This window comes from Megalobrama amblycephala, linkage group LG3 (assembly GCF_018812025.1).
Source record: "Megalobrama amblycephala isolate DHTTF-2021 linkage group LG3, ASM1881202v1, whole genome shotgun sequence".
Classification (NCBI taxonomy): Eukaryota; Metazoa; Chordata; class Actinopteri; order Cypriniformes; family Xenocyprididae; genus Megalobrama; species Megalobrama amblycephala.
The window spans coordinates 35,083,679-35,097,951 of NC_063046.1; the positions used below are offsets into that span (position 1 = coordinate 35,083,679).

The 14,273-nt window shown below is 37.0% G+C and overlaps 1 protein-coding gene across 2 annotated transcripts in view; it reads left to right on the top strand.

Annotated features, from left to right (window-relative positions):
* The window catches only part of lrch4 (leucine-rich repeats and calponin homology (CH) domain containing 4), a 50,063-nt gene that overhangs the window by 17,816 nt on the left and 17,974 nt on the right, over positions 1–14,273 (top strand). For both annotated transcript variants that reach the window (XM_048185266.1, XM_048185267.1), the window contains exons 2-8: positions 7,683–7,827; positions 8,221–8,350; positions 9,888–9,993; positions 10,634–10,880; positions 10,988–11,081; positions 11,211–11,319; positions 13,636–13,727. In XM_048185266.1, coding sequence (XP_048041223.1) covers positions 7,683–7,827; positions 8,221–8,350; positions 9,888–9,993; positions 10,634–10,880; positions 10,988–11,081; positions 11,211–11,319; positions 13,636–13,727 — 923 coding nt within the window. The remainder of the gene's footprint in view (positions 1–7,682; positions 7,828–8,220; positions 8,351–9,887; positions 9,994–10,633; positions 10,881–10,987; positions 11,082–11,210; positions 11,320–13,635; positions 13,728–14,273) is intronic.

Consider the following 14,273-nt stretch of genomic DNA (forward strand, 5'->3'; position numbering starts at 1 on the left):
GGCCCGTGTGTTTTTGTTCCGTCACCCCCTCGGCTCAGGCCAGTATTCATGATTTCACTGCTATTGTCATGCTGCTGTTACTCATTCACTCGCCCCCTTTCAAGCTTTACCCTCCTCTCCCCACTTAACCCCCCCCCCCCCCCCTTTCCCTTTCTTTCTGTCTTTTTTCCTCTGCCCCCATCTCAAGTCAAGTCATGGCATGGTGTATTGTTGTTCCTGCTTCAGAGGAAGAGAAGGAATTAAATGTTTCAGTATGTTATCCTGAATTGTGATTATTTACTCACCTTCTTGTTGTTTCAAACTGGAAAGTAGAATGTCCAGGCTATTTTTGTCCATACAAAAGAAAATTAAAGGGACTTATCATACTCCAAAAAGACAAAAAAAGTCAGACAAAAGTAAGTTAATCCATTCAGAGCCGATAGCCTTCGACATATAGATCAGTTGTGTTTCGGGGGAACTGAGTTTGAGTCCTTGTCCTTTCTAATACCCTTTCTTACCCTTCTCTCTTTCTCACTTCACTTCCTGTCTGCTCTCTGTGTTGTTCTATAAATAAGAGCAAAAATGCCAAAAATAAATCTTAAAAAGTAGTTCATCCAACTTTGGCTCTATTACCCATGTCTTCTAAATTCTTTCAATTAGTTTTGGTGAGGAAAAGTCCTAAATTTATGTCTAAATTTATTAAAAGAATACCCCATCTCTGTATCTCTCAAATGTAATTGGTCCTTGTGGTCAGTTCAAAACATTGTTGCAGACATAGGGAAACACTGAAAACTGTGTTTTTTATTGTCATCTGTCTGTCATGATGTGTTGGAAATTTGAATGTGTTTGAAGTGTGAAATTTAAGTTATCACTACAGTGGAGGGGAAGATTTTCAGTGAATAGTAACTTAAATTTCAGTCTTTGGCTCACATGAAGGTATCATATGGCTTCAGAAGCCTTGGAATACAGATATATATTTCACAGACATATGATATTTTTATAGTGTAGCAAACAAGTAGCAGCCCACAGGCCATCTTCCTCTTCAACAGTTAAATGCCTCCCAAAGCCTTTCTTAGTACAATACTTCCACTGTTTAGTGCAATATCTTTATATTCACTTCTATTTATTCATATTATCCATAATACTGTACAGTGCTTCCCACAGGTTTGAAATATACTTGCGGTGGTAGCCGGGCCAAAAATCCTATTACCCACGGCACAAAAATGGTCTACTACATGTGACAAACAAATAATGTGTGATTTTTAACAGTATTTTTATTTAATTGAAATTAATTTTAATTACATAGCATATTACATTTAATTACATAGTAATATTATGCATTATTATGCATTGTAAATTATGCAAAATTACAGAATTTAAATGGTTCACCTTTTCCTATGTTCTCCTTGCTGTCATACAGTGTCTCTCTCAGTGAATGGGACACAGATTTTACTAGTAAAATTTATAAAATGAATGTTCTTAGTCTTTTCTTCATATGGGGGAGACTATAATAAAATACTATGAATTAAATGGAAATCAAATTAAATACAATTTATTGTGTAACCAAAATACCAATAATGCCCAAAAGAAAAAGAAAAAAACGTAGCGTGTGACTTTTAATTATAAACAAGTCCGAAATACACAGGTACTCTTATTTTGAAATGTCTGTACTATTGCAGGCCGATCCTTCAGATTCTTACAATCGTCTAAAACATTTTATATAAAGGCCATAAAGTAGACTTTGTAATAATTCATCAACTTGAGTTCATTAGCAATCGCTTGGCATAAATCTGCGCTTTTCATTGATGAGAATCACTTTGAAGCAGACTGAAGCGCTGTTGCGCAAGCTTGTAGAACGTGCAACAGCGCCGCCTTGTGAATTGTGTGGGAATGTCAGCGGGAGTAAACAGTTCTGACGTACACGTAACGAGCAGGTATGAAACGACTAGTTTATCGATCACGGATGGTTTCATTATCTTGCGCGGATATAAAAGTATAAGAGGATACAAATAATAAAAGCAAAAATGTGTCTCCAAATATACTTGGGCGGCCGTTATTATACGTGGGCGGCCCGCCCAAATAAAGTCTATGTGTGGGAAGCACTGCTGTAAATGTGTTCAGAATCTGTAAATATTCAACCTACATCACAAAAGTGTGGACACTGAGGGAAAAATACGAGGGCTTAGGGTGCCATTTGGGACATTAGGGTTCTATTTTGGAGCTTGACAGTAACCATTTGTTTTTGTTGAATGGAAAAGAACACTCTTGTCAGAAGTCACTTTCAAACCAAGCAGCTTTCTGTTTGCTCAACACAGCAAATCCATGTGACCATGTTGAACCAATTTTTTGAGGAAATCTTATCGCCTTTATGCACAATTCACAATTGCATACATTCCTATTGAAATTCCTGGTTTCGCCTAAAAATTCGCCTAACAATGGTAAGAGTAGGTTGGCGATTTTTAGCATGCTAGCATATTGATACTATTTATTTTTGTGAATTTGGGGCAGGACCAGTTGTTTGTCCGACCAGTTGAAGAGAGTGGGAGTGTTCTGGAAACCTGGTGCAGAAATGACACACTTCTTCTTTAAGAAAGGACAGAAACTGATAATCAACGTAAATGAAGCATAAAAACATGTTTTATTCAGATAAAAGTGAGTCAGTGCCTGACACATTGGGTCTAGTCAGCGTATTGAAACAAACACAGCGTCATGTTTCAGTTAATCTCAGGGATGACTAGAGCTCCTGGCAGCAGGTACGAAGAGAAAAATCTTAGCTTGGCACTCTCACAGAGACCTTCAAACAACACACCTCAACTGTTGTAGAAGTAGTCATGTGGTTCTCAAATGTTACATAGAGCTTATATGGAGCTTACAGTATAATTAGGCCTTGTTTGTGTTGTTGTTGTGTAAATGTGTGTCTAAAATGAACTGCAAGGGAGTCTGTTGTTATCCTGCAGGCTAATCAGTGTAATCTCCTTCTAGGGCTAAAGGAGGAGGGTGTGGAGATGTGTGTGTGTGTGTGTGTGTGTGTGTGTGTGTGTGTGTGTGTGTGTGTTGATTAACACTCTCTTACACACAGCAGATGCAAAACCAGCTTCAGTTACACCAAAGAGACGCTAGCAGGCAGAAGATCGCTCAGATTCCTCAGAGAGCAAGAGAGAGGAGGGGGTCAGTAGACCAACTGCCACTCTTAAGAAGTCTCTTCATCACTCACACACACACACACACACAGAAGATATTTAGAGTGAGACCTTCAGGACATAATTGAAATACAGTCCTGCTTATTAGCTGTGAACTTTTGTCATGCCATAATGATTTGAACGTGTTATTGAGGCTGGGCACAGCTGGAGACCTCACGCAGGAGGTGTTTGTGAGCCTCTGAGGAGAATGTGATACGCCTAGGCCACTATTTCCAGGAACACAAAGTAAACAGGGCTAGAACAGAAATAAAAGCATTGCTGCTCATATGGAAATTCTCTTTAAAGGGGTCCTTGATTATGATTTCACTTTTTTTCATTACACTCTAACTTTAGTTAGTGTGTAATGTTGCTGTTTGAGCATAAACAACATCTGCAAAGTTACGACGCTCAAAGTTCAATGCAAAGGGAGATATTTTCTTTTACAGAAATCGCTTTTTAAGGACTACAACAAATGGCTGGTAGGGACTACAACGAGCTTCTTCCCGGGTTGGTGACATCACAAACCCCAAAATTTACATAAACCCTGCCCCCGGGAACACGCAACAAAGGGGCTGAGGCCATGTTGGGCTGCTTTAGAGAAGAGGAAGAGTTGTTGTAGTAGAGTGTTGTTGCCATGCCGTCATTTTACACCAGACTGCTTTACATACAAGGGTTGAGTCAACGCTGGATTTGCACAAAAGATTAACATGATGGCACATGCTAGTCGATGAGTTGAATCAACTCCACAGCAACTACATAAATTTATCCACTAACCGTTCAGAAATGTCTAGTTTCATTCTAAAAGTTGTAACTTTTCCTGAGTCTCTCCATCAGTGTCCGACTCCAGTTTGAACAATGTAAGGCTGAACACCGTTACTGACAATCGTCATTTTGGCTGCATGAGATTCTCCAGCTTTGTTGTTGTTGTTGAGCAACCAAAGCGCGAGCTGTTAAAGCTCCGCCCTCTTTTGAAAAGCAGGCCGGGAACAGCAGCTCATTTGTTTGTAAAGGGACATAAAAACTGCGTGTTTTTGCTCATACCCAAATAGGAGCAAATTTGACAAGCTATAATAAATAATCTGTGGGGTGTTTTGAACTGAAACTTCAGACACATTCTGGTGACACCAGAGACTTACATTACATCTTGTGAAAAGGGGCATGCATAATATGTCTGCTTTAAAGATAAAGTGTGTGGTTTCTGTGCAACTAGATGAAATTGCCATTGGTGGAGCCTAGTTGTCAAACCACTCAAGCAAACAAACTGACGTTTGCACTTTTTGAGGAACTGGCTTCTGAAAGGCATTTTTTTTTTTTTCATTATTATTATTATTATTACATATTTCATATATAATCTAATGTTTTTTATTAAAAATAGTGCACATGAAGTATAAATAAACCTGAAAAGCTTTATGAACTTTTGCAGTCAAGCTATGTTAAATGCCTTGTTATTATTATTATTATTTTTTTTTTAATAAGTGATGTCATATATTACACTATACACCATTTAAAAGTTTTATTAAATGCTTAATTATTATTGTTGAGAGATGTTATAGAGTGATTGTGGAAGTGTTTGATACAAGTTTCATAAGTGTTTCAGCAGTATTTAGACTCATACATATTATCTTTCTCCATGATGTGGGCACACTGGTATTTCTCTTATTCTCTACCATGTTAGGCTGGTGTGAGCGCAGAGCACTTCAGGGGATTGTGGGAAATGTGGGCTGCCCCTGGGAATCTTTAGTTCCCACTGGGAACGGAGAGGCGGGAAATGCTTCCTTGCCAAATAAAACAGCTGAACAAAAGATCTGGAGAAGGAGAGCAGATTGGACAATTGGACGGTGCAGGGAAGAAGAGAAAAAAATGCACTCTCACACACACACTTCCACATGCTATTGTTCTCATAGTGTGAAAGTAAATTTAATTTTATTTAAGATCATCAGGAGGGTTATAGAGAATTGAATGTGAAAGGCCTGAAATTACATTGTACCTGCGCATGTATGGTGAAACATTGCACCCTAACATTCATTTAGCCTTAAAGAGGTCATGAACTGCGTTGTTTTATTCTTCTATAATGTTTCCTGGGGTGCACTTATAATGTTAGTATACTTTTTACACCCAAAATTGTCATCAATTTAGAAACAGAAGGCATTTTTCCTACTCTGATTTTAGTCCTCTTATTTGAAAGCTGTTTTAAGAGGCATGTCTGCTGTGAAACTTCAGTGTAACGCCCACTACTGTGATTGGCTAACATCTTTCTATTTGAAATTGCCAAGTATTACTCTCTCTTTTAGCGCATTTTTTTACTATTACAGTTTAACTAATCATGAAAAGTGCTGCATTACATTTAGATCTATGGCATTATATTAAGATTGTGGCATGAAAGTTTACAGTGATGAAGATTATAGCCGATCACAAACATGTTGTTAAGCTCATGAAAGCAGCGATTTCATCATTGCAGCTCAATTTCTGTACACTAACAAATGCTTACATCTTCACTAACAGTGCAAACGCTGAATAAGAGATTCGTTGAATAAAACGGGAGTTTTGGTGCATGTCCAGGAACTCAGTCACTGATAAACTCACACTGTTTGATTGACAGCTCCAACGATTGCAAAGGGAGCTTTCTTTGACTGCTTTTTTATATAATTTAATCACCGTTTAAATAACAGATTTTCATCCTACTAAGAGAAACAATGTGAAGTTGACAGTTAGTCACTGGTTTGATTTACTGACACATAGGCAAAGAATATCTGACTGTACATGAATCATCAGATCAGGCATTAGAATTAACACAGTTACTTATATGTTGTTGCATTACTGTCCAGTCCATATCGTAAATGTCTGTTTGCAAAGACTGGAATGTGATTGATTTTCCAAAGAATCCACATTGAAATACAGAATCTAAATAAATAAATCTCAACTGAGACATTCACATTGTTGAAAATAAATGACCATATTCCTAGCATAAGGATCCTTTGAAAGGTAATGTTATTTTTGTCCTGTTGTATCGCTATTCTCTCCTCCTCATCTCACTAACACGCCAGTGGGTGGGGTTAATGTTGCAATGATGAAGTAGGCATTGATTTCTTCTGTGGAGGCGGGGTTTCACCTATCCATAGATAGGCACATTCCAGGATCAATTCGGTCAATGGGCCTTGTGTCAATAAAAGCTTTTCTTTGACTTACTTGGAAGTTTTCATTTCTGAAACTTGCAGGATATTCTTATAGTACGATGACCTCTCATATATCAAAAGTTCAAGGAAAAGTTGATTTCTCAATTCATGACCTCTTTAATCTCTATGTTTTGGTTGTTTCTACTGTCTGGTTTGTCTCTCTAGTGACATGGACTTACGCTCACATTCACACACCCTGTTCTAAGCTTCCTCGGCCCTGTAATTAAAATCCTCCCCTCTCCAGAAATACATCCTGACCCTACGACCTGCACCACTGAGGGAGTGTGTGTTTCGCATTTATCTGGAGAGAGCAACTTCTGTCTGGAATGAAAATATGGAAGGGAATTGGAATAGTCTGTGCTATATTGAGAGACAAAATGCTCACATCCTCAATTGCTGTCAAAAATGGACTTGGACAAAATTTGAATTCCTATAAAAAAGTCTTTGTTCGCTTTGGGAAACATCGCGATTGTTTACGCGTTTCCTGTCCCTGGCTCACAAAAAACCATGGACGACATAAACAAAGTGTTTGAATGCATATGCTATCTAGACAATAGATGCGTGCCTGTTGCTTAGGATGCATCTATAGTCTGACCATTGCCATTGATTGTGACTCAAACAGAACGTAAACACAAAGGAAGTTCCATAATCAGCAACATCTTCTCTACTGTAGTTTTTCTCTATTGGTTTTGGCCTCACAAAACCTGTCAAGTACTTGTCTGGGTTATATTTCACAGCAAGATTGAAATAAATACCAAACAAATGAAATGTATATATTTGCTGTATTTTTAGGACCATGGTTTTATATGACAAACCTCATTACCATAATGCAAATAAACACTCATTCTCATTACTGTAACATGGAAAAAGTAATATGGTATTTTGTTAACTTTTTTTGTTGTTACTGATTTAAATTTGCATTTACACTTAATTCAAATCATATTATTACTGTTATAAGGTCATTAGAATCATCAATATTTAGAAGGATTTAAAAAATAACTTGTGAGATGTCCACAGATTTTGGTAAATTTAGGGGAAAAATGTGCTAAATTATCATGAAAATAACCAAGAGGTCAACCTCAGAGGATATTATGTAATATACTGTATATATATATATATATATATATATATATATATATATATATATATATATATATATATATATATATATATATATATATATATATATATATATATATAATATATAATATATAATATAATATAATATAATGTTTTTGTTTGTAAGCTGTATTCTGTGATTGTAACTTGAGGCTGTCAAAGGTGTAAAGGGGTCTGTGATTGGTCATTCATTTATTCTGTGCTAACTGTGATTGGTGGTTCTCTATTTCAGACCTGTCAAAGAACCGGCTCTGTGAGGTGCCAGAGGAGGTGTGTCAGTTTGTTTCTCTGGAGACGCTCAGCCTGTACCACAACTGTGTGCGATCGCTCACGCCCAGCCTGTGCCAGCTACAAGCCCTCACCTACCTCAACCTCAGGTACACACACACACCCCACCCCACCTCAGATACAGGTTCAGTCTCAGGTATACCTACACCATGTCCATTGTGGAGCTTACCTGAACCAGAGCAAAACACTTCAAACATTCATCTCAGTATAAGACATATATTTTTTTCAATTCAGCGTTGCCATCAAAATAGAAACATGGAATAATGTTTCACAATATTACTATTTTTGATTAATAAAAATGCAGCCTTGGTGAGCATAAGAGACTTACAAAAACATTAGGTCTCCCTGAGTGAAATTTTAAGCCTCTTTGTGGCTAAAGATATTGGAAGGATTGTATATACAGTAGATCTGTCATTCAGTATTTTGTACTGGTGTTAGATTGCATTCATTTAATTCTCTCTCTCTCTGTCTGTGTGGTGTAGTCGTAACCAGCTGTCAAGTCTACCGCCGTCAGTATGTCAGCTCCCTCTGCTGCGGGTGCTCATCGTCAGCAACAACAAGTTATCGGTCCTACCGGCCTCTATACACACACTCACACACCTTCGACAACTGGTAAGTAGAACACACACACACACGGGCTGATGTTTGTTTTAATTATATAAGTAAAGGCATCTCATAGACTGGTTGATATCAGTTGATTTGAAACAAAACATGATTTATGAACCTTTCAGGAACATGTCAGATGTTCTTACCAGTGGGTTTTCAACATGTTACACTATATTTGTAAGGATATTTTCCAAAATGTGTCATTTACTAGTATAGCTTAAAGCTTGACAAAAGCAATCACACAAATCTAGTTTGTTAAAGGGTTAGTTCACCCAAAAATGAAAATTCTGTCATTAATTACTCACCCTCATGTCCATCCAAACCCGTAAGACTTTGGTTCATCTTCAGAACACAAATAAAGATCTTTTTGATGAAATCTGAGAGCTTTCTGTCCCTTCAAAGACGGCTCGATTGCTTTATATGATGAACAGATTTAATTTAGGCTTTTATTTACATATAAACATTGATCAGCGAACATAAACAGAAGCTCAACCAAACCTGACTGACCCATGAGAACTAACCTCAAACATGCTGCACAACACAGGAGATTGAGCCTCATTGGTTCTCACACAAGTAAACATGCTTGAGCCTCTGTTTTTACAGCAACTGATGTGTGAGTGGATGAATGTTTATATGTGAATAAAAGTCTAAATTCAATCTGTTCATCATATAAAGCGATTCAGAAAATTTGGACTAAACCGCTCTATTCATATGGATTAGTTTTACGATCTCTTTATGAAGTTTTTGAAGCGTCAAAGTTCCAGTTGTGTAGCTGTCAGTGGAGGGACAGAAAACTCCCAGATTTCATCAAAAAGATCTTCATTTGTGTTATGAAGATGAATGAAAATATTTTCGTTTTCATTCAAGAATTTTCATTTTTGAGGGAACTAACCCTTTAATTGCAGTCTCTACATATGTGGCAGCTGTCTGTGGTTTGAAGGTTCTTAGCGCAGTGTTTCCTATATATTAATTTGTTTGATCAGAATTTTTTTTTTTTGTTGTTGTTAAATTAAGATTTTCTGGTCAGTAAGATATTTTATTGTTTTTTAAATTGTCTCTTCTGCTTATCAAAGCTGCATTTATTTGATCAAAAATGCAGTAAAAACAGTAATATTGTGAAATATTATCATTGTTTATCATATCAATATCATAATTTTTAAAATAACTGTTTTCTATTTTAATATATTTTAAAATGTAATTTATTCCTCTGATGGCAACGCTGAATTTCCAGCATCATTACTCCAGTCTTCAGTGTCACATGATCCTTCAGAAATCATTCTGATATGCTGATTTGCTGCTCAAGAACCTTTATTATAATTAGTGTTAAAAACAATTCTTTGAATTCTCTGAATATAAATTTTGAACTACTCTCACTTTTGTTTTATCAATTTGTGCATCTTTGCTTAAGTATTATTTAATCTTATTGCCCCACCAACTATTAAACTGCAGTGTACACACAATACTCTCTCTCTTTTTATAATTTCTTCCATTTCTTCATTTCTTTCTCTCTCTGTCTCTTCCTCTCACTGTATTTCTTCATCAGGATGTGAGCTGTAATGAGCTTCAGTCACTTCCTGTTGAGCTCGGCCAGTTAGAATGTTTAAGAGATTTAAATCTGAGAAGAAACCATCTTACAACTTTACCAGAAGGTCTGTATCCCAAACTTATAAACTCATGTTCTATAACTTCAGTTAACATTAGGAAATATTGCATAAAGCAATAGTGTATTACCTTGCAAGATTACAGAAATCAAGAATTGTTTGGAATTTCAAAACACAAGGAACGAGTGTGTTATGTGGATGTCAGGGGTAAAAGCTTTTATAACAAGCTTTCATCTCTGTTTCAGATTAATACAATGGACACAAAAATATTTGGACATTTTTAAACTACTCTTAAAAGTATGGCATGTCATTTGAATGAGATACATTTTCAACCAAGTGGCATTTGTTTTAAAGAAAGATCACAATTTCAAGCTAATTAATTTAAATGATAAAAACAACTGATTAATTTTAGAGTATTGTGGCAGTTTCTGGTTATCAAACAAGTGAAGCATTTTCATAGTAAATGTGATGAACTCCACCTGTGATTACTCTAACAGGACACCTGTGTAAACTTAAGGAGACCTGACTTCATACAACCACTAAACATTGCTTTACTCCAAAAACTCCTCAGAAGAGTGATGTTAGTTTTGAGTCGTGATGGATGTTTGTTCGCAGATGCCACTTGATTTGTGTCCAAATATGTTTTGGAACCACTGTATTTATTAAATCGACTCTTCTCTCATCTCAGAGTTGTCAGAATTGCCCCTCGTCCGTTTGGATGTGTCGTGCAACCGCATATCCCACGTGCCTGTGTGCTACCGACATCTGCGGCACCTCCAAAGCATCATCCTTGACAACAACCCCCTCCAGATGCCCCCTGCCCAAATATGTTCCAAAGGAAAGTTTCACATCTTTAAATATCTGAACATGGAGGCCTGCAAAAGGACTCAGGACCAGTTTGAGAAAGCTCTGCGGCCCACCGCCTTCAACAGCTGGTGAGAGATCATCAAGGATGAGAGGTCTTAGGGTGTTGAAAAGCTTTAATCGCCTGTTTCAGTAAAAACTCTATTCATGCTTCTGATAATGTGTGTGGTCTCTGCAGTCTGGATCAGGACCTGTTCCCGGGTCAGTATGGTGGCCTGGATTCTGGCTTTAACAGCGTGGACAGCGGCAGCAAAAGATGGTCAGGAAATGAGGTATAAAGGGAGCTGCGAATTTAAGCACTAATGCACCATTTGGACTGTGGTTGCTAAAGGCTTATCGAGAGTAATTTTATTGGATGATGCAAGCGGCTGTGTATGTGTGTCTGTGTTCTTTCACTCTAGTCTGCTGATGATTTCTCGGAACGGTCATTGCGATTGGCTGACATTTCCCGCGAACACACAAATTTTCAAGAGGAAGAGGAGAGAGATATGTTACTAGATACACCCAAAGGTAAGGTTAATGGAATCTTTAGAATCTTTAGGGGCCTAAAGCATCCTTCCAAAAGGGGCCTCAAGATAACTTAAAGGGTTAGTTCACCCAAAAATGAAAATTCTGTCATTAATTACTCACCCTCATGTCGTTCCACACCCGTAAGACCTTACAGTGCTTCCCACACATAGACTTTACTTGGGCGGGCCGCCCACGTGTAATAACGGCCGCCCAAGTATATTTGGAGACACATTTTTGCTTTTATTATTTTTATCCTCTTATACTTTTATATCCGCGCAAGATAATGAAACCATCCGCGATCGAATAGCTAGTCGTTTCGTACCTGCTTGTTATGTGTGCGTCAGAACTGTTTACTCCCGCTGACATTCACACGGGCGCTGCATTTTGCAAAGTCACAAGGCGGCTTGTAGAACGCGCAACAGCGCTTCAGTCTGCTTCAAAGTGATTCTCAATCAGTGACAAGCGCAGAATTATGTAGGGGATTGCTAATGAACTCAAGTTGATGAATAATTACAATGTCTACTTCATGGCCTTTATATAAAATGTTTTAGACGGTTGTAAGAATCTGAAGGATCAGCCTGCAATAGTACAGACATTTCAAAATAAAAGTCCCGGTGTATTTCGGGGTTGTTTATAATTAAAAGTCAAGTAGTCAAAAGTCAAAGTAATTAAAAGTTTTTTTCTTTTTTTTTGGGGCATTATTGGTATTTTGGTTACACAATAAATTGTATTTAATTTGATTTCCATTTAATTCATAGTAAATTACTGTAGTCTCCCCCACAGGAAGAAAAGACTAAGAACATTATTTGACACATATATTTTTCATTTAATAAATTTTACTAGTAAAATCTGTGTCCCATTCACTGAGAGAGACACTATATGACAGCAAGGAGAACATAGGAAAAGGAGAACCATTTAAATGCTGCAATTTTGCATAATTTACAATGCATAATAATGCATAATATTAGTATGTAATCAAATGTAATATGCTATGTAATTAAACTTAATTTCAATAAATAAAAATACTGTTAAAAATCACACATTATTTGTTTGTCACATGTAATAGACCATTTTTGTGCCGTGGGTAATAGGAGGATTTTTCACCTGGCTACCACCGCAAGTATATTTCAAACCTGTGGGAAGCACTGACCTTAGCTCATCTTCGGAATGCAAATTAAGATATTTTGATGAAATCCGAGAGCTTTCTGACCTCCTCCATAGACAGTGATTTAATTACCACTTTCAAGGTCCAGAACGGTAGTAAAGACATCGTTAAAATAGTCCACATGACTACAGTGGTTCAACCTTAATTTTATGAATCGACAAGAATACTTTTTGTGCGCAAAAACAAAACAAAAATAATGATTTTATTCTACAATTTCTTCTCTTCCCTGCCAGCCTTCTACGCTGTTTCTGTTGTAGATACAGTGCAGCGCTTCCGGGTTCTACATCAGAATGCCGGCTCAGTATTGGCCGATGCTGTACACGTGAGCAGCACGACGCATGTGTGTAATGCTGACGCAGGAGCTGGCCAATAATGAATCAGCGTTCTGACGTAGAACACAATCGCTTCACTGTCTATACAACATAAACAACATGGGAGAATGTTATTTTTGTTTTGTTTTTGTGCACAAAAAGTATTTTCATCACTTCATAAAGATAAGGTTGAACCACTGTAGTCACATGGACTATTTTTCTGGGCCTTGAAAGTGGAGGTTAAATTGTTGTCTATGGAGGAGTCAGATACCTTTCGGATTTCATCAAAAATATCTTAATTTGTGTTCCGAAGATGAACAAAAGTCTTATGGGTTTGGAACGACATGATGAAAGAATTCATTTTTGGGTGAACTAACCCTTTAAAAGGATTTAAAATAAGACGACAAAAGCTTTAAAATAAAAGCTACTAAAAATATAAATATTTCTGATTTTAATACACCCCCTCATACTGTTTTGTATTTAAAGAACCAGGATTCCTACAGTCTTTGAATACCTGGATGTATGTGGTGGTCTAATCTTAAAAGTAATTTGAATTTAAAAATATTATAACCTCATGGGCATTTTTATACATTATTTGAATAAACATTTTTGTAGTTATGTCAAGCTACAAAATATTTTGTCTAGTAGACATTTTAAAATATATGTATATTTAAATCCTTATTATTAATCCAGTAAATCACAAACAACTGGAAAAGTAATGGGCTTTCAAATATTGTTGTGGACAATGAGGGGCCTTAGAGTCAAAAAAGCTGAGAACCGCTGCATTAGATCTTGGTTGTCTGTGGTTTAAATGCTGCTATTACTCTTGGTCCTCTGTAGTGAATGGAGAGCTGGAGCAAGTGGATTTCATAGACAACAGCGTAATGGAGGAAGAGGACAGGTGTCACCCTCCACTTACAGAGCCCCCTCAGGTCAGGAGGACTTACTTGCACTCTATTCTTTTGTTTTTTTTGCTCCAGTTGGTGTGCTGATCCTATGATCCTGTGCTGCCTGAAATTCCAATGGTGTTGGAAGTTTAAGATCTGTACTGACAACTATTGGCAGCAAACAATATTTTGTTAGTAGTCTATTACTGATGTCAGTAGCTACGTTTGCATGCAGCACTTAGCTCAATCAGAACAAAAACCACATCAGTCACAGCAATAAAGATTGTGTTGGTGTGAAAAACAAGGGTTATCTTCTTATCATTTTAAAGGATAAAAAGATTGTTGAGAGACTGGATGGATGAAAAGTAAGAAGCAATGACTTATTCAAATCAATTTTTGAGGAAATGAAAGTTGCAGGAGTCTTTCAATCTGACAGCAGCACTAATAGGTTCTTGTTGCTGTGGTTATGTTGAGACTTATTTACATAAGTAGAACTACAGAGACATTTTAGATAACTTTTTTTTATTACTTTTTATTTATTTTAGGGCACATATTAACATTAAAGTGGGGTTGTATTGGAATAGATGATGA